We start from the raw sequence: 21,634 nt of genomic DNA on the forward strand, positions 1-21,634 counted from the left end.
CTAAGTCCAAAAGGGGGCATAATTTGGCCAAAATGAAGGTCAGAGTTATGGGACTTGCTGCTATCAACTAGTTTTATAACCCCGAAGACACATGTGAAGTTTCAAATCAATATCTGCATTAGTTTTGGAGATAATAACTTGCATGTAAAACTTTAACCAAAATTTTCTAAGTCTAAAAGGGGGCATAATTTGCTCAAAATACATGTCAGAGTTATGGGACTTGACCCAGAGAGGTTGGTAATTGACCTAGAAAAAGAAAAAATAAGTTTCAAAGCTATATGCCTTTAATTGATGGCTGTATGTACTTGCATGCAAAAACTTAACCAAGGTGTGACGCCAACACCGACGCCAGGGTGAGTAGAATAGCTAGACCATTCTTTGAATAGTCGAGCTAAAAATGTGAAAAATGTGTAAAAATGATAAAAACATTGCAATCACATTTCAGGTGTCAATTCTGCAAGACAGTTTGATTTCAGATTATGTTTAATTATCATCATGAAATAACATCACTAAAAACTCAGATTATTTCATGATGTGCGTTTGCATTTCTGAGGTAGCTTGAACTGTAACTTGAATAAAATAACCACTGTAAGAAAACAAAATCTGTGACAGCTTATTAACAATACTGTCAAGCCTGAGTGCAATGTTTTAAAGGACAACAGCGGTGAGCATGATGACATCTGAAAATTAACAACTTCTCCCTTAGCAAAATGTTCTACTGGGCTACATGGGCGAGCAAGATGTGATATGAAAGTTAACAACCCCTGGCTTGACTAGATGTGAGAACTAGCAAATTCTCCTTAAGCAGGTGTAACAATGCAAAGTTATTCTGGGGTAAACAATTTCTACTGGGGTAAGCACAATGGGATATGAACAACTTCTTCCTAAGCAAAAGTCCTATCAGGCTTCAGTGGGTGAAAATGATTGGAACCCTAACAACTTCTCCCTTAAATATAAGCAGAAGTTCTATCAGGCCACAGGGTGGTGAGCACTATGGGGTATGAATATTAACAACTTCTCCCTAAGCAGAAGTGCTATCAGCCACAGGGAGGTAAGCACTATGGGTTATGAATATTAACAACTGCTCCCTAAGCAGCTCAGTTCTATCAGGCCACAGGGTTGAGTATGAAGACTTATATAAATTAAAATGAACTTAAGTTCTACCAAGCTACAGGGAGGGGTTTAGTATGACGACTTATATAAACTAAAATTAACTTGTGTTCTATCAAGCTACAGGGAGGCAAGCATCATGGGATATGAATTCCACAACTACGAAACTACTGAACTGCAGACAATTCCTCTATTACCGTGTTCAGACTACGTTTTTAATCCTACATTAACTTGGGTTTATTTTTTAAACTCGTTTGTGTCCACACTATATGTGGTGTAAAACGTGAATTTTGTAAAAGTCAATGGTTTCTGTAATGTAGCATTTAAAGACACCTCGGAGGTGTTTTAATCTCTTAAAAAGTAATGCTACATTATTTTACAAATGTGAACGCAAATGTGGGTTATAACTGGTTTTACAATCCCAAATCCACAGAACTTACTTTTTAGAGGAAGAATCACCATGTGTTTCTCTTTGTATCAAACAATTGATGCTGTGGCTGGCAAAAATAATTGGACTGTTGTTGAAACAAAAACATTAAATTGCGATATGGAGTCATACTGACGCCAAATGGACAATGATGGAATGAAAAAATTCTTAGATGAACACAGAAGTTTAAATATTGATGACCCCTTCTGTTTCTGTTAGCCTCAATTCTTTGTAACCTTTTTTGCTTATTGCAAGATATTTGTTAACTTCCAACATTGCATATATATTTAAACACATTTCTTAGCCTAGTGTGGACGCAACTAGATTATTTTTGATGGGTTAGAATGTCAATACCAATTATAGCCAATTAGTGCCTAATAAAAATAAAACCGTTCTGCTAGTGTGAACACGGTATATGATTACCATAAAAAAGAACTCATACATATTGGTACTGGCCTAATTGTAACCATTTATGGAACTCTCTTTATGATACTCAAACTAATCTAACTTTCTCATCAGTGTGATACATGTCCGTACATAAATAACGAGAACTCCCTTGAGAGAAATGTTATTATCTTTAACATTTTATATAGAACAGAACTATTGCTAATTACTATTGATCAGCTCTATTATTAACTCATGAACTTTAAGACGCCACATAAATAACATCTGTGCGAGAAATGGCTGACTGCCACAAACAAAATCTGAGAAAAAGAAAAATGGGCTGACTTAAATCACACATATCAAGTTAGAAAATGGAAAGAAAGGCTGTGGAAGATTTATATTTTAGTCATGTTATTCAATTATATTTATTCTTGTATCTTCTTTCAAAAGACAACTAGCAACGTGAACACTCAAAAACGATTAAGGCTAAAAAAAGACCTTGTCTAAGAGGTAAAAAGACAAATCTTGTTGTCTGTGTGTGAGACATTTATAAGTTCCAACTTTGTATACCATCAATCTTGTAAAGTGAGACCAGGACCCAGTTGTTCGAAACTTTAACAGGCGATTAAGCTAACGGTTGGTTAACTTTTAGGGTTATTTTTGACATTTCGGAAGACTTAGAAAAACAAGTGAATGAAGTATTGCCATGCAATACAAAGTCCCCTACTGGAAGGCACCTAATTTTTTCTACTGCAGTATAACATGATGAACTGATATCTGTCAATGATGTATAAACAATTTTGTACTACATATACAATATGTTATAACATTATAACAACACACTTGGATTAAAATGTGCATATATAAAAACCCACAATTGTTTTCATATTGAATTTTTTGGGCTGATTATAAAAATGTTATCATGTAAGTTATTTATAGTAACAACAAAGGGAAATTAATCTTTTAAAAAAAAAAAAAAAAAAAAAAAATAATAATAATAATAATAACATAAGTCCACAAGAAACTCTTTACCAGGTAGAGATAGGTCAAAATACACCTAAAAATTGGATGTAACATGCATGCTGTACCACAGAAAAGTGGTCTCGATTTTTCTCTACCGCTAGTAATAAAAAAGTTACAATAAAATCTATTTATAGTAACAACAAAGGGATGTAATTCTAAAAACAAGGGTGCCTCATGGTGTTGAACATTTGGTCCAAGTTACATCAAAATCCCTCCATGCATGAAGAAGAAATGTCCGTACAAAGTCATTCTTGAATTTGACCTTTGACCTCTAAATATGACCTTGACCTTAGAGCTAGGGACCTGGTTCTTGCGCATGACATGTTGTCTCATCCAGGGGAATATTTGTGCCAACTGATATCTAAATCCTGCTTTGCATGACAAAGTTATAGACCGGACAGGAAAAAAATCCTCTTGACCTTTGATCTCAAAGTGTGACCTTGACCTTTAAGCTAGGGTACTGGGTTTGCGCATGACACATCGTCTCATTATGGGAAACATTTGTGCCAAGTAATATTAAAATCCCTTCATGGATGGCAGAGTTATGGACGGGACAGGAAAAAAACTCTGTTGACCTTTGACACCCAATTGTGACCTTGACCTTTGAGCTAGGGGTCCGGGATTTGCGCATGACACGTCGTCTCATCATGGGGAACACTTGTGCTAAGTGATATTAAAATCCCTTAATGAATGTCAGAGTTATGGACCGGACAGGAAACAGACCCTGTTCATGCTATGTTAACATTTGACTGCTAAGTGTGACCTTGACCTTTGAGCTAGGGGTCTGAAAGTTGTGCACGACACATCGTCTTATTATGAGGTACATTTGTGCCAAGTAATATTAAAATCCCTTCATAGATGGGAGAGTTATGGACCGGACAGGAAAAAAGCCTTGTTGACCTTTGACCTCCAATTGTGACCTTGACCTTTAAGTTAGGGGTCCAGGTTTTGCGCATGACACGTCGTCTCCTCATGGGGAACATTTGTGCCAAGTAATATTAAAATCTCTTCATGGATGGGAGAGTTATGGACCGGACAGGAAAAAAGCCCTGTTGACCTTTGACCTCCAATTGTGACCTTGACCTTTGAGCTAGGGGTCCGGGATTTGTGCATGACACATCATCTCATCATGGGGAACATTTGTGCCAAGTAATACTAAAGTTCCTTCAAAGATGGGAGAGTTGTGGACCGGACAGGAAAAAAGCCCTGTTGACCTTTGACCTCCTATTGTGACCTTGACCTTTGAGCTACGAGTCCGGGTTTTGCGCATGACACGTCGTCTCATCATGGGGAACATTTGTGCCAAGTAATATTAAAATCCCTTCATGGATGACAGAGTTATGGACCGGACACGAAATTGCGGACGGACGGAATGACGGAATGACAGAATGACGGAATGACGGAAAGACGGAATGACGGAATGACGGAATGACGGAAAAGAGCATTCCTATAGTCCCCAAAACTGGTTTTCAACCAGTAGGGGACTAACAAATGTATGAGGTAAGAATTATGAACACTGAAAAATCTTTACAATGAAATCAAAACATCATTCTAGTGTGTCCCATCAAGTCTAGTATTTTTAATTAAAATTTAATTGGCGGTTAGTTTAACAGCCGATTAAAGTTTCGAACAACTGGGCCCAGATTTTGACAGATACAACGCATTTCAACTTCTGAATAAAAACCACCTTCATATGAAGATCACTTCTTGACTCTTCATAAACATGTTTGACTGTACAAGACTTGGACTGTATATATTATTATATGACAATAAGGTAAAGAAAAATAAAATATGTAACCAATAAATTCCAATTTCTAAGTTAAAAAGGGCCATAATTCAGCCAAACTGCATGAGTTATGGTTCTTGGCAATAAACACGTATACAAAGTGTCAAAGATAAACATTCTGTAATACAGTCATGTATTTTATAAGAAAAACAGACCCTAAACTAAAATTTAAACCATGGAATTCCAACTTTTTAAGTACAAAAGGGCTGTAATTCTAACAAAATAAAAGTGAGAGTTAGGTGCTTGACCTACTTACACATTTTAATGATAATAAACATGGGTCTTACAGATTTTAAGAAAGAATGAACCTTAACAAAAATCTAACAAACGAGGGCAACAATATCTCATAAATATTTCTTAAAATTCAGACAAGCTGAAATGAAAAAGTCCGCAATGATGCCTCAACTATGTTTGTCAACTTCGTCAAGTTTGGTCAGTGAGAGAGAAATTGTCTAAGTAATATGTTTTAGAGCACATCTTTCAAGCGATATTATGAAGAAGTTGTAACAATATTAACCACAAAATGATAGATTACGAACATAAAGAGCATCCACCTGTGCTTTAATACAGTTCAACCTGACCTTAAGTACAAGGTGAGCTAATCAGCATTCTACAAATGTGTTTATCTGTCTGACTACAGACTTAAGTGGTGTTCCTTGGAAATGGCAAGTACACAAAACATGGGTCTTACAGATTTTAAGAAAGAATGAACCTTAACAAAAATCTTAACAGACACGAAGGGCAACAATATCTCATAAATAATTTTTTAAAAAATCAGGACAAGCTGAAACTGAGAAAAGTCCCTGCAATGGGATGCCTCTAACTATGTTTTGTCAACTTCTGTCAAGCTGGTCTGTCAGTGAGGAGAGGAAATTGTCTAAAGTAATATGTTTTGAGCACATCTTTCAAGCCGATATTATGAGAGGAAGTTGTAACAATATTAACCACAAAATGATAGATTACGAACATAAGAGAGCATCCACCTGTGCTTTAATACAGTTCAACCTGACCCTTAAGTACAGGTGAGCTAATCAGGCATTTCTACAAATGTTGTTCTATCTGATCTGCTACAGACTTTAAGTGGTGTTCCTTGGAAATGGCAAGTACACAAAATTCGATTTACGTATGGCTAATAAATTAGATTAGTGCTAATGTTGTGACAATCACCCTACTCCCCACTGTACTTCCAGCTTCTATAGCAACAATCAATACATTTTAATGGAGTTTCCTTACAATGCATTATTCTAGCTGTCTTCAGATCTTTTAATCTACTCATTCAAAGACTGTTTTACTTAAAAAACAATCAGTAAAAGTCAAAAATGTTTTTTTTCCTTTTAAGCAAATTAAAAACCTTTTTTTCTTACCAAGAGCTAAGATAGTACTTGTGAATAAATGAAGCCAGAACTGTTGATACATTTTTTTTTACAAACCCCATCCCCACCTATGACAGCCAGTTGAAGGTAACTGGGTCTTGGGTATGTAATCACATTGACTATAATTGACAATATGTCAATGGCTGTTGACCTTTTGACCCAATATGTTGACTATATGTAAATGGCTATTGATCTTTTGACCAAACAAGAGGGCCATGAAGGCCCTGTATCACTCACCTGACCTATTGACCTAAAGATCATCAAGATTAACATTCTGACCAAGTTTCATTAAGATATGGTCATAAATGTGGCCTCTAAAGTGTTAACAAGCTTTTCCTTTGATTTGACCTTGTGACCTAGTTTCTGATCCTACATGACCCAGATTTAAACTGGACCTTAAGATCATTAAGATTAACATTCTGACCAAGTTCCAGGAAGATACATCATAAATGTAGCCTTTAGAGTGTTAACAAGCTTTTCCTTTAACTTGACCTAGTGGCCTAGTTTTTGATCCCATCTGACCCAGATTTAAACTTTACCTATAGATCATCAAGATTAACATACTGACCAAGTTTCATGAAGATACAGTCATAAATCTGGCCTCTACAGTGTTAACAAGCTTTTCCTTTGATTTGACCTGGTGACCTAGTTTTTGACCCCAATTGACCCAATATCAAACTTATCCAAGATTTTACTGAGGGTAACATTCTGACCAAGTTTCATTAAGATTGGGCCCAAATTGTGACCTCTAGAGTGTTAACAAGCTTTTCCTTTGATTTGACCTGTTGACCTAGTTTTTAACCACAGATGACCCAATATCGAACCTGTCCAAGATTTAACAAGGGTAACATTCTGACCAAGTTTCATTAAGATTGGGCCCAAATTGTGACCTCTAGAGTGTTAACAAGCTTTTCCTTTGATTTGACCTGGTGACCTAGTTTTTGACAAGCTCCCAAGAGGACCCAATATCCCAAAACTTCGCTCCAGACAGATTATTAATTTATGAGGGTAACATTCTGACCAAGTTTCATTAAGATTGGGCCAAAATTGTGACCTCTAGAGTGTTAACAAGCTTTTCCTTTGATTTGACCTGGTGACCTAGTTTTTGACCCCAGATGACCCAATATCGAACTCGTCCAAGATTTTATTGAGGGTAACATTCTGACCAAGTTTCATTAAGTTTGGGCCAAAATTGTCACCTCTAGAGTGTTAACAGTCAAATTGTTGACGACGTACGACTGACGGACGACGACGGACACAGGCCGATCACAAAAGCTCACCTTTGAGCACTCCTGCTCAGGTGAGCTAAAAAGTAATGATAGTCAACTACTGCACATGGGATAACCACAATTTTATGAAATTTGAATGCAGAAAGTCCAACCAAACTTCCAGTTATTGATAGAAAATCATTTCAAACTGAAAATGACCTTGACTTTTGACCACATGACCCTAATTATTATTATTATTATTATTATACCAGATTTATATAGCGCCCTTTTCATGATCAATTTCACATTCAATGGCGCTTTACATAGTTCAAATGCAGCCAAACTGGGTGCATAATTCATCCTCTACTAGTACACACACAGAGTGAGACAAAGCCCACACGACAGAGAGATCAGAAATCAGATACAGGCTTGTCCGGCTAACTTAGCCTAGCTCGTTTCGAATAGACAGCCTGGTTCTTTAACATGCCCAGTGTATAGCACTGATACACGCAAGGATTGCCTGGGTTCCTGACCAGTACACCTCTAGTTGGGTGGGAAACACTGAAAAGCGTTTCTGAAAATTCCCGAGTAGCTGCCGGGGATCGAACCCCGACCTCAGGATTGGAAGGCCAGTGTGCAAACCACTGAGCTATCCGTCCACTAATATTAAGTATAATCACAGTATTGTGGCTTTTTAGAGCAAGATTGCTATGTCCCATTCCATTTGAATTAGAAAGTAAATGGCTTGAATTACAGTTTGTATCAAGGGTCCTAATTTCATGACATTATTTTCCGAAGGTTGAATATCATCCTAAGTCCAACCACCAGGATATATGAGCCGCACCATGAGAAAACCAACATAGTACATTTGCGACCAGCATGAATCCGGACCAGCCTGCGCATCCGCGTTGTCTGGTCAGGATCCATGCTGTTCGCTTTCAAAGCCTATTGCAATTAGAGAAACCGTTAGTGAACAGCATAGATCCTGACCAGACTGGGATCCACGCTGGTCGCAAATGCACTATGTTGGTTTTCTCCTGGTGCGGCTCATATATACTTTTCCCTACAATTAAGTTTAAAACTCCCCTGTTCAAAGAATTACAATTTTTGCAGTCTAAAGACAGTTTTATATAAATGCTGAATTAATCGTTGTTCATCTTGGTTTCATTTCATCTATCAATTGCTGATTATTAAAATAATGTAAACAAAAAAACTCTCTTCCTCAAAAACATAACAAAACTCCCCCACCAGAAGGCCCTAGCCTCATTCCACTATAGTAGAGAAAGTCATTTACAGTTTCTGTGGAGGAAAAAAAGTTCCTGGTCAAGAGTTACACTTACAGTAGATCTTTTTATTAATATTTCTCACTCACAGCTAGCATACATGAAGAGATTATCAGGGCAAAATGAATACAATTATTCTACATTTTCTTGTAAGTTCTCTAATGCCAGTACTATCAGTCTTAATATAGATCAATCATAATAGACACCAAAAATTACCATATTTCATAATTCAGATAATGAATTGCCTAGTCAATGATGGAAATATTTCTGTCTTCCAAATTACTCTCATTTTTTTTCCTTTTACAATCTTATGTGTGATATGGAATGGTCTTATTGCCAACTAAGCTGTAAGTCTGGTTTCATGATTGTTCCATATCTCCTACACACCTTCAAAGATTTTTATGAAACTTGGGTTAAATGTCCCACTCATCACGACCATGTGAAGAATCAATGTTCAAAACCTGCCGGTCCAATCAAGTCAGTGAGATTATAATACAAGGTGAAAGGTTGGAGTTTTTGATTTTTTGACCCATTCATAGCTCAAATACCTTTTAATGGTTTTTTAAAACACATCGTCAAACGTTTGTGTGAAGAGAACCTGTTCAAAATGTGTCTGCCAAAGGTCAGAGCCCAAGATCAAGTGTTTAAAAATCTTTGGTTTTACATCAGTCCCATAATCTCTTACACCCCTTGATGGATTTGAATAGCTGATAACAGGGCTTGACTTTAACTCTGTACACCACTTGCCTGTAGGGCAACTTCAACTACTGTATATTTTATTTGCCTGAACCCATTTCTTGGTGGCCCGAATATAACATGGTGATGTGATGAGATATTGCAATGCAGTGTAGCAATAAAAACAGTAGTACATGATTTTCTGGGAAATATTTCTTGGGATCATTTCATATATTTCACTTGCCGATGGGCAACTGAGTATGATTTTTTTGTCTGCCTGCACTCCAATTTTACCTATCCCGGGCAATAGGGCAATCCTTAAGGTCAAGCCAAGTACATGTATATTTATATAACCAATCTTCTCAACTTTGCTGTCTAGAACCCATATTCTCAAACTGAGCTGCATAAAAATCAAAGTTGCATGTTATGATCAAACACTCTGACCATGGGCTGACACATTTTGCTGTATAAATGGGAAAGTTTTCAATTATACTGATTAAATTTTGTTTTATATGCAGCCATTTTTAGACATTGAATTCTTTTTTATTTTTCTCCATCTGATGGCATAAATGACAATACAATGACAGTACTGGAATTTTTAGTATGTTTCATTCATCGTGTAAAATACAAATGCCCATTAAATACAAGCAAGATACAAGAGCTGTTTGTAAAACATATAACACCCATTATCCCTCTCCCCAAAACCCACTTCTCACGGATATAAACTAGCTATTTTTATTTGGGGGCCCAGACTGTCAACAAGAGTTTTTTTTTACCAAGAGGGGAAGGGAAAGGCCTGTGATTTGGGGGAAAAATAGGTATATGGGCAAAGAGGAAATAAAAAATCTGATCTAAAGTCAATTTTTGGGGAAAACTGCTTGATTTAAAAGAAATTTTCTGAGGGAAAGGGGCCTGTTTAAACGGCCCCTATTACAGAAGGAAAACAAACCTGCATTAACCTTTGACATCCTGACCCAAAAAAATGATAGTGGTTATATACTGATCATTGATTACTGACCATCAAGTCATGGTGTTCTCCAAAACTAATGGTTAACTATTATCAGTCTCCAAGTCACCTGATCTTGACCACTGAGTTAGTGACTCTCAAAATTCAAGGCAATCATCCTAAAAAGGCAATGGCAGCTTTACTGGAAGGCGTGTTTAACCACAGAAGGCCAAAGGGTTCTCAATTCAATGACCAGAAAGCTTTTTCACTATGACCTTGACCTTTGACCAACCGATACCCATAACAACAGATACATGGGTCAAATACTGACTACCGGCAATCATCCAAAGATCATTGACGTTTGCTGGCCAAAATATTCTCTAGTTATTGACTGTAATTTCGGCCAAATATCAGCCTAAAATAAAACACTGTGACCACTCTGAAATGATGCCTGTAAATGTCAAGAAATGTATAACTGGCCTAGTGGCCTAGTTTCCTCATGTGGCAAACCCTGGTATGACTGTTAATTCTCTTTTCATGTCCTGCACACTTCTATGCACAAACAATCAAATTTTAACAATATACAGTGCAGAAGCAGTCAATAAAATATTTCCAGTATTTTCATGTTTAAATTTTGTTTTTATAGTAAATACAAACAGTTCAAAAAGGAAAATAATTACACAAATATATAACCAGTAGAGTTAGGGTTCTTATGCTCAACACATTCACTTTCTTGAAGCCTATCATTGTTTCAAATCATTTTAAATAGCCTTCAGTGGTGTCAAATTTATTCACTAAATTATTTGGAAGGGAGGAACAGACTGAAGGAGGGACAAGCCCACAGATTGGGACAAAGTGATTCCAATATAGTCCAACCCAAAACTTGTTTTGTGGGGGTTTAACCTTTAGCCTGCTGGCGGCAATATATATAACCTTTGCGACCAGTGCAGACCAAGATCAGCCTGCACATCCGTGCAGTCTGATCATGGTCTGCACTGTTCGCTATCCAGTCAGTAAATTTTCAGTGAACACCCCTTCGAATGATAAATGGTATTGCCCAAATTGAATGATGGACCAGTCCATTTTAGATATTTAGCAGGCTAAGGGATAATTACATACCTAAATCCATTGACTGCAGCATGATGTAGAGCTGTGTAACCATTTTTGTCTGTGTAATTCACATTGACTGATTTCAAAAAGCTGGAAAAAGGGAAAATATAATTATATAAAAACTTATCATTTGTGAATGTTTAGTTTTAAAATCATATCACATTATACACCAAACTAGTATTATAGAACTGTTAATGTGTTATCTAAAACATTTAATAGATAATGATGCCATTAAAAAATAAAAACACCCTATCAGTTTGTATTTTCCGATAACAGAACTATTTCCAGAACCACATTTGTCTATGAGAAAAAAAGTGCATAATTTATCTTAACCATAAATTAGCCTGCTGACAGCAAGTGATTCTGCCTTTGCGACCAGTGCCGACCAAGACCAGCCTGCACGTCCTTGCAGGTAGCTAGGCTGATCATGGTCTGCACTGTTCTCTATTCAGTCAGTAAATTTTCAGTGTTCACCAAAAATTTACTGACTGAATAGCAAACAGTGCAGACCATGATCATCCTGCATGTTACTTGCCATCAGCAGGCTAAAGGTTAACAACTATCTCTGTGAGAAGCACTTTCAGTAAATCTCCTGCCCTTTTTCGAGCCTTGATATAACTCTAAGCAGAGTCTTGATAGTATTAAGACTGACTTGATTGTATGACTGGTCACTGTTAGCCATTCCCCTAAGTGGTCTTCTTAATAGTGGATTTTTTCTGTATCAAGGATGTTTGAACCTATATCCCTATGCAAACTAAAATATTTGAAATTGCATGCAACATCTCAGCAAAATTTTCAAAGTGTCTAGCAATCTGGGAACCGGATGCCTAGCCAGCCTGCATTCTAGCCATCCGGTAACCAGATGGCTAGCCTGTCCTCTACGGCTTTTCTAGCCATCCGGTAACGATATTTTTATAAATTAAGTATTTTTTCAATGAAAAACTTTTAATACACTTTGCTAAACTACATCTAATTAATAATTGTGTAAAAAATGACGTTTTTTATAGATGTGAATTTACTGTTGCTGTTTAAAAACGTTCCAATGTTGTTGCTGTTGTTGTTGTTGCAGTGTGCGGTAGTTGTGATGAAATCAGTATTTACAAACAAAACTAAGTTTCAGGCATACTGATGATGATGGCAAAAACAGCCTCAACAGCCTAGTGGTAGAGTGTCCACTTTGAGTGTGGGAGGTCTGGGGTTCGATCCCCGGCCACATCATACCAAAAACGTGAAAAATGGTATTGTAGCTCCCTTGCTTGGCACTCAGCATTGAAAGGGTTGTACCCGGACGTAAAATAAGCGCAGGCATTTTTTTCGCATCATTTTGACCAAAATTGGAAAAATTGCAATATTAACAAGACATATATATTAAAACATATATATGAACACAATAAGGATGTTTTTTTCTGTTTAATTTTAAGATCAACAAAACTTGCTACAAGTCAATATCCTGGCTTTTCATGTTTTTGAAATAATCAATAATGCTTGTTATCTGCACTGGTGAAAGCGACTGGTGACATGACCAAATACCGGCCATAAAATCAGCCGAAAAAAAACTTTGGCAGGTAAGTACCTGTTACTGGATACCTAGTTTGTCGCATAAGAGCTTTGTAGCTCTTGTTGTATGTTGGATTATATGCGTCGTTAAATAAAGCTTACCTTTACCTTTTATGAAATGCTATGTTAGGAGGGTTTGTTGCACTGGAAGTAATGAGAAATAGTACAAATAGGGTTGGATATCGTTAAGGACGAAGCAGTCCGATACTGATACCGAAGAAACGATAGGGTATTTTTAACGATACCGATACCAATACCATGCTTTGTAGTACATCATACAAGCAATGATTTGGTTAGTATTAAATACACCTATGTAAGTAGTTATACATGAAAATTTGCTGTGATAAATAAACATTTTAAGTCTGTTAATGGAATTTTGTATTAGATTATGAAAGAGTAAAACAATAAACATATCTTACAAACTAGAGTTTTCCAAAATAAAAAACTAGAGTAGATACTTCGCTAAATCTATGAATACACTCACTGTAGTAATGCTTTTAAAGCTCAGCACTGACTAGAACTGTTAAACTGAACACTTATTAGCTTTCAAATTACCTCCCTAACAAGTCAGACTTATTGTCACTCATGATAATCTTCGACCAGGTTGACTAGTAATGTTTTTAAAGTGCAACACTTTTGCAACACATTTTTAATAACCTTCAAAACACTTGAAAGAACGAACACTCCAACAATAACATATTTCTAATGGTTCACGAAAACCGATTACTTGTTTATGTAGGTTACAGCTTAGTCTTGTAACTTTTTATTTAAATCATCTTTTCATTTGTTTTAAAAGAATATGACGAAGAAAAATAGTGTAGTAACTAGTATATTTTGGAATTAAGTATTGGTTTACGTAGTTTAAAATGATGGGAAAAGAAGTTTTTCTAGTAATATTTAGCATACAAAACTTTTCACAAAATTAGCTCTCCATGTTAATTCAAGGGAAGTTACTCGGAACGGGGTCACAGTAAACCATGCCGATCGCGTTATTACAATATTTGCTTAAATTTCTACTTTATTTTGCCGCAGATTTGGTATGAATTCTGTCTTTACTTTTACGGAAATACCGAAATCGGAACCGGTTCTTTTAAGAAACAGTATATACCAGTACTTTTCGAAGTGATTATTTGGTATTGCACCGATACCAGGAACCGGTGTCCAACACTAAGTACAAATTTCCCTTTTAACTTCATAATCATAAAAATGATTTTTGTTAATTTAAAATGGCTTTAAGCATGTTCAACAAATATATGTATAATTTGAAAATTATGTACATACTGTGTCCATGAGTGTTTATTAAACTTGTATAAATGTAGTGTCAATTACACGTATATTCTAGATATTTAAAACACTTACTTTGCAGGAAACTTTTTAAACTTTGGCAACTGATTTCTTCATTTTATTCTTTTCTCCTTTATAAATGTTGTCACACTTCCGTTTTTTACAGTTATATGATTATAATTGTTGTTTGAATTCAGCTGTGCATTTGTCTACAGGCAAATATTGTTGTTTGAGGCAATAAAAAATGTTTCATTTAATTAATTCGAATACATACATTGTCACTAGAGATGCGCGGTATTACCGGTATACCGGTAACCCTGGTACTATCTTCTCGTGGTACGATACCGCGGTACCATCGGGGAATACCGGTATTTTATCAACATTATCCCTACTTCTGTTTATTTTTAATTTACACTGTCTATGTAGCCTTCCGTAACAGCAATTGACACCATGCATGATTTTCCGATTTATATCTCTGGAATTCCCATGCTACTATTATTAGTTTCCAAAAATAACCACCCAATGGTGCAATTGAACATGTATGATCGACCGCGTGATCCCCAATCAAAACATTTGAAAACCTCCAAATTATTCCGTATAGATGGATGACGTCATGGTTGCACTTGTTTTTACTTTGAGTCTGGTAAATTCGGCAAGTCCCGACTTCTTGTTTAAATGATGATAGTTTAAAATATCCCAGTATGTATTTGCACGTATTAAAAAAGAAATAAATAGTGTGGAAAATGTTGAGTCGAAATTTATTATTTTTTGTTTGAAAACGATCTGACGAAGCCTTCATAAACGTTACTGGTTTATCAAACGGGTGCATGAATCAAACTTCAAACAAGCGCGACCTATATACATGTGACCCAGTGCTTCCCCAGAGAAAATATGGCGTCTTCCGACGAATACACGCTGGTAAAAAATACTAAGGGTCATTAATCTAACTAGTCATTAGTCAAGTTAATATTCCAGTGCATCTTTTTCTTTAATTCTAGTCAAGTAACTAGTCTTCGTTGTTGCTCATAATAAATTAAGTATTTCTGAGAGTTTTTCAATATTTTTATGACCACTACCATAGCTGTAAGTCTTACGATAAATATGGTGGTATACCGTGGTATATACCGCGGTAATTAGGTAAAAACCGTGGTATACCGCGGTATTTTTTTCAAGGCGGTACCCAGCCCTAATTGTCACTGATCATTTCCTATTTTACATTCTGTATTATTGCTACCAGGGCAAACCATGTTATACCATACCTTGTACCATGGTACCGAGTAGTCTCAATATTTCGACTGCACAATTTCACAGACTGTCATTTACCATATATCTCCCTCTGCGGAGGGCGTTATAGTCTCTATATTATTTGGGCTACTGTATATATCCGGCCATACGTCGACTTCGGCCATAATACGAGAACCTACTCTGGATAAAAAATCTTAGATTTTCAACTTGCCCCGACCATAAGTCGAGGGATGGATAGTTCTAGCATTTTAAAAACTGCTATGGCACAAAATACTGTGAAAAAAATGTTTCTATCAAGTTATCTTTATAATTTCGCTCACGATTTTGTTACGTTTCCTCGATAAATTATTACTGCCACAATAGTGTTAAAGTATACTGCTAGTTTTACAGTAAAGGCATATATAATTGAAGAAACAAAAATAAAAAATAAAATTTTCCTTTATTTTATTTCCTTTTATGACCAATACATGTGTTTATAACGATAGTCAAACATTTGTTAATTACAGTACAAACAAGCATTAAAATACGCGATTTATCTAGCACCATTAATAAGCGTGAAGAATAACTAAGTGAAAAAAATCAATAATCAGACACATGAACGAAATTATAGATTTGTAGTTCTACCTACGTTTCAGTGGTTTATCCATTAGTTATTAAAATCCATCAGACTCACTAACAGAATCACTTTCGAGTATTCTCTGCCAGTAATGACACTAAATCACAGGGATCATGACCCTCTTTGTCCTCTTTCATAAATTAATGATTCATTTACTTAAAAAAACCCTGATAAAATGCAATAAAACTGTCAACAACACTCAGATGAAAAATCAATGCAGTTGCAGCAAATTATGTTGTCTTTTCCCCGCCCTCCGCTGTCAATCAAACTGCCCTTTATAGCCAACCAAAGATCGATAAAGGGCCACTGTTTTTCAGTGAGACATGACATTTATCTCTGCATATTTCAAAACAACACCTAGGATGTTGTTTACAACTTGTCAAGACATTGAAGGTCTTTTGAAGCTGTAAATTTCAAAGCAAAGGGGAGTTGTACATTTGAAGGTTGTAAGCGGTTAGAATTAATTGATTTAAATTGGCTCTAATTAGCAAGATTGAAAATGTGGCAGTGTATCGATCAGTCTAAGTGTACTATTAAACTGTTAATTGTTTGCCGATTGTGACAATAGGTGGTAAGATAATTAATGCCCCTCGGCATGTATCATTCGTTAGGCATCAGAATGAAATCAAGTTCTTAATTCAAACCAAAACTCTTGATTTGTAACGATCTGTTAAACTTTATAAATCAGATGGCCAGTAATTATCGACAATTTGTGAGATGCCTCCTGTCAGTTTTGTTGTTCACAGTTTGATCTCGGTAAAGGTAATAGTCAATCTTTTATTAGTATAATAAAATTTACGATTTTTTCATTTTTTTTTCAAAATACAATTAACTTTAAATAAAACTAATCTTGTTTAGTTACGGAACGTAACGGCAATCGTTGTTTTTAGCCCAGACAGTTTAAGTGCGCAAAGAGTAGTTTCCCTCTATCAAAATGGCGAAAATCATAACAAACTTATTAGAATGCCTTATATGCGCTGTGTTCGATCCGAAAATGGATAGAGGATCATGACTGCGTTTAGTTATGCAGCCAAAAGTCGACCCTTGACTTCAGAGCTAATAATTTAGTCAAAAAACCTCGACGTATGGCCGGAAATATACGGTAGGTATCGTCGGATAATGTACTGAGGTGAAAATCTCATAAGAAAATCAAATCTTGAAACAAATGTCTGTTATTTTCAAGTATTGGCTTTTGTTATTGAAACAGTAACGGCCAATGAGAACTCTTTGGAGGATGAGAAACACATAATCTATGAATACCTGCTTAATTTCTGTCCAAGTGCACCACCAACATGATGTGATTTTCTCCCCTTGCCTGAAGAAAGAATTTTCTCTACCGTTTGCAGGTTACCCGTTCGAGCTGCTTCAAGTAACTCCACTTCCTTGCCCATAACCTTTTCAAATTTTTGACTTATATTCAGAAACGACATATTTAAAAGGATGTCGCGACAAAATTTGATTACTTCCTTGTTTTCCTGTCAGCATCCATTTTCATCTGCATCAATTTCTAACCAGAGTTTTAATTGGTTCTCAGCTAATATTTCATCCAATCAATTAGACTTTGACATTTGCCCACAAATTCTATCAGAAGTAATCCGAATTATGTGTATTGCATCTTAAAGCAAAGCTGATTGGCCTGCTGTACTAATGAGCACCCAATTTTCAACAAATGAACGCTTGTGTTACATTGTACCATGTGACGTTTTAACGAATTTATAAATAGAAAATTGATGTAAACAATAACACATTGCGAGCCAAAACGTCAGACACCAGCAGGGATAAATCAGCTGTTTTATTGAGCAACTATTCTTTAAAGCCATAATAAAATCAGTGTTCTAAACAAAAACAAGGATGACAAAACCTACGACTGTTGTAAGTAAATACTACTATTCAACTCGCACTGAGAAATTGTTACTTATTTAAGAAAATCTTTTGTCATTTTTTTACGCAACATCAACATAATGCCACGATCAATGACTTTCAGATTATTCTGCTTATTTTTTCAACAAATGAGTAAATTCGTCCAGTCAGCGTTATTTTGATGCATTTGTTTGGATTGATTAAGTGCTGCAAATTTGATTATTTTTCTGCGTAATTAGTAATATAAAACAAAGACTTGCAAATCACAGTGTGACCTATATTTTCTGTTTACAAATATAACAAAGAAGTCAACACAAGGTCAGGATAATTTTGCATAGTTTTTATGAGGAAATTATTACTCTGATACTGCATTACTTGGAGGGCATTTCTTTAGTGTAAACATTAAATTTTTAATACATTTTCCGTGCATTTCCTGTCAGGTGGTCCAACTGCAACAGTAATTAAAGTGGCTAGGGGTTCAGTAATGGGACCTGTTAACAACTGGTATATGGGCTTCTAGAGGTCCAGTAATCAAGAGGAAACAGAACAAAAAGCTGTGTTAAAATTTGATATTCATTATGTCTCCAATCGAAATGAAAGCTATATATAAAGAAGTTTTACCAGCAACTGTAGTCTTTATGACAACTACTTTAATAGTTTTTCCCCAGCAATTACACAGTCAGTATACAATGTACACCAATAATGCAGTAATAGGTTAGTACATTTAGATTGATTACCCTACACCTATCATCACTTCCAATTAAATTGCAGGTACAATTGTAATGTGCATTTTCAAACATATCCGTATCAGAATAGATTAGTATTACAACTTAAACTACAATGTAGATATTTAATTAAGGGTTGTGGTATAGAAAATGTGTCAACTTGTGGTCCTGAAGCTCAGTGGACAAAGCATATGACAAGACTCGAGGGTTCAATGCAATAAGGGCGTATCTACATATAATAATCATATGTAGATACGCCCTTATTGCGTTGAACCCTCAAAGTGTTTTGTGGCCCTCAGATTAGAAGTTTAGACATTTAAAGTTCACTTTCAACCATTAGTGCTTACTAAAAGATTGTGAAGTTTTCTGGAGTATCTAACAGAAGCGATATTCTAAAATATGATGGATTTGAATAGAGCTGCAACAAATGCTGAATCTTTTACTGACTCTTGCCTATATTGGTTATGTTTGTAGCATTTCTGAAGATTTGACAGTTTTAAGACAATAAATGTCTGAAGTCTTTTTCCTTCCACCCTTGATTCATTATTTCTGGAAAGTTTTCAGTTGCGGAAATGAAGTTAGTGTTTATAATGTAGTAAATACCGAGATTGCCTGGTCATGGTTTGTTCAGATTTAAATTTTAATGTACAAACTTGTTCTGAAGTATGGCTGAAAAATTGCATACAACTCGTATAAAATGAATACCCTATTTACCGAACAGTTTTCGGAAAACAGAAAGTATATTAATGCTTTTGTTACAAAATTTATTGTTATCTGTTAAACTGACAGTTATTAGGACCATGCAGTATGTTTTTCCATTGCAGTTGAAGTGTGTTGGTCCAAAGTTGGTACCATTCTTCAAGACATGCACAATATTCTTTGTGCTTTTTGCGGACACACCAGCCAGTGAAACAAGTGCTCCGTGGTTCTTCTGTATCATCAAATGTCTGCCAATAATTTCACTTATTCTGTTTGTTCTTTTGAACGGAATGAACATCACAGAATACTACCGATATTCTCGTAGGGTGTTGATAGGTCTCATATTCTCCTGCATCGGCGATGCTTGTTTGGTATGGAAAAAGAAATATTTTGAACTGGGAATTGGCTGCTTTGCAGTTGCTCAGGTATGTTACTCCAGGGCTTTTGGTTGGAAACCTCTAAATCTGTATGCAGGAGCTGTGTTTGGAGTCCTTGGGGCATTGGTGTATTATTTCCTTAGTGCTGGTCTGAATGGCATTATGGTCTACCTCGTAGCTGCGTACGTCGGTGTAATCTGTACAATGGCATGGCGGGGAACAGCTCGTATTCCAACATTCAACTTCTTTGATGACAGAGTCACCTGGACGCAAATGTCAGGATGTTTTGGAGCAATAGTTTTTGTCATCTCTGATTTGACCCTTGCAGTTGACAAGTTTCTATTTCCACTGCCATATGCACACCCAATTATTATGGTAACTTATTACGCTGCACAGTTTGGTATCGCTCTTTCTGTTGTTGACAGCCAAAATGATGCTGTGGTTGCCAAATCAATACGAGATCAGAGAAGGCGTGAAGGGGAGACTGAACAAACAAATGGGCATGTCAGCAACTGTGAAACTAATGGATGTAGCCAGTCTTTCATTGATAAGGACAATAGTTTAATACAGAGGAATTTGACAACAGATGTCTGTGCTTGAACTGATGTTCAGCAGTATAGGCAGAGCAAACTGTACATTACTGTTTCCCAGTGAAATAGACACCAAATACTTGGCTGTCTATGCAGGAACTATGTATTCTTCAATTCTCACACTCAGTATTCAGTTATGTGCTTAGTAGTACATTTTTTTTCGTATGTGTTTCAGAACAAACAAAAATAGAAGTGATTATTTTCTAATGTCATTTGATCCTTGCCATGAAAAAACCAACATAGTGCATTTGCGACCAGCATGGATCCAGACCAGCCTGCGCATCCGCGCTGTCTGGTCAGGATCCATGCTGTTTGCTTTCAAAGCCTATTGCAATTAGAGAAACACGGATGCACAGGCTGGTCTAAATCCATGCTGGTCGCAAATGCACTATGTTGGTTTTCTCATGGTGCGGCTCATTTCATTTTCAAGGTCAGATGAACAGAATGTGTAGCTGTTATTTTTGATTTGATATGGCTAAGTTTTTGTTACATACTGCAGGACTTAATAAGGCACAACATCACAGTCATAAGAAATAATGCATAAATTAATATAAAGGTTTCTTAATTACTGAATTTAGTCTGAGCATTTTGAAAGTACATGTAATTTAGTCATAACGGACTTGTTTTGCCAATTGTCTTTCATAATAAAGTTTCATGATCGTGGTGAAGGTGTACAAATGCATGACTTTAACTTTTTGAAATTCTGAAATGTCCATCAATAACATCTTGCTCCAAACATGGAAGTACTGGTATTTTCAGTAAATATCAAGGTATTGGCAGAATAACAAAATGTCTTTTTGTTGAGTGTATCATTGTACACTGTTATACTGAAGGAATTTTGAGTGCGATTATTTTTAAATATCGTTATAGTTACAGTCAGGGCTTTCGTAGTTAATTTTTTCATCGCGATGCTAATTATTAGGGTCATGGACCATTCTATAATTAATGTTGATCCAATTTTGCCACTAAATGGGCTGACAACTTTTAAGTTTTTTCTGTAAAAAAAGCGAATTTTCTACACAAGGGTACAATATTTTTGTGTCTCTGGGGCTGTTACAGTTTGCGAGGACCTCAAACATACAGATTAGGGCATCCTGGTCTAAATAATAATGTAAATAAATTCACTAAGTTTCAGTATGATTAGTGACTCTATTAAGAGTTCTTACTTCGCTGTTATTTGTCTAGAGGACACTGAACTAATTTTCGTTTAATCTTTCTGTAAATAAATATCAAGCGTGCTTCAAAGGAATTTGCTTGAGAAGCAATTTTTTTTTCTAGTCAAGCTTTTCAATTGTCTTTATTCACTGAGGTCATTAATTATGTATGTTCTACAATTGTTATTCTTGAACAATGAAT

At 35.9% G+C, this 21,634-nt stretch overlaps 2 protein-coding genes across 5 annotated transcripts in view; one reads left to right on the forward strand and one right to left on the reverse strand.

Annotated features, from left to right (window-relative positions):
• The window catches only part of LOC123535910 (ankyrin repeat and sterile alpha motif domain-containing protein 1B-like), a 171,081-nt gene extending 153,544 nt beyond the window's left edge, over positions 1-17,537 (reverse strand). For 3 of the 4 annotated variants that reach the window (XM_053529276.1, XM_053529278.1, XM_053529275.1), the window contains exons 1-2: positions 17,288-17,537; positions 11,335-11,415 (exon numbers count right to left, since the gene is read on the reverse strand). In XM_053529276.1, coding sequence (XP_053385251.1) covers positions 11,335-11,415; positions 17,288-17,457 — 251 coding nt within the window. In that variant the 5' untranslated portion in view covers positions 17,458-17,537. The remainder of the gene's footprint in view (positions 1-11,334; positions 11,416-17,287) is intronic. The other variant, XM_053529277.1, reaches the window with a different exon arrangement.
• Positions 17,538-17,742: 205 nt separating this feature from the next.
• LOC123536106 (lysoplasmalogenase-like protein TMEM86A) lies at positions 17,743-21,212 on the forward strand. The gene is made up of 2 exons (XM_045318928.2): positions 17,743-17,899; positions 19,437-21,212. The coding sequence occupies exons 1-2, from the start codon at positions 17,879-17,881 to the stop codon at positions 20,286-20,288; spliced, it is 873 nt and encodes a 290-aa protein (XP_045174863.2). The 5' UTR covers positions 17,743-17,878; the 3' UTR covers positions 20,289-21,212.
• Positions 21,213-21,634: the final 422 nt, after the last annotated feature.

Source organism: Mercenaria mercenaria, chromosome 17, assembly GCF_021730395.1.
Source record: "Mercenaria mercenaria strain notata chromosome 17, MADL_Memer_1, whole genome shotgun sequence".
Classification (NCBI taxonomy): domain Eukaryota; kingdom Metazoa; phylum Mollusca; class Bivalvia; order Venerida; family Veneridae; genus Mercenaria; species Mercenaria mercenaria.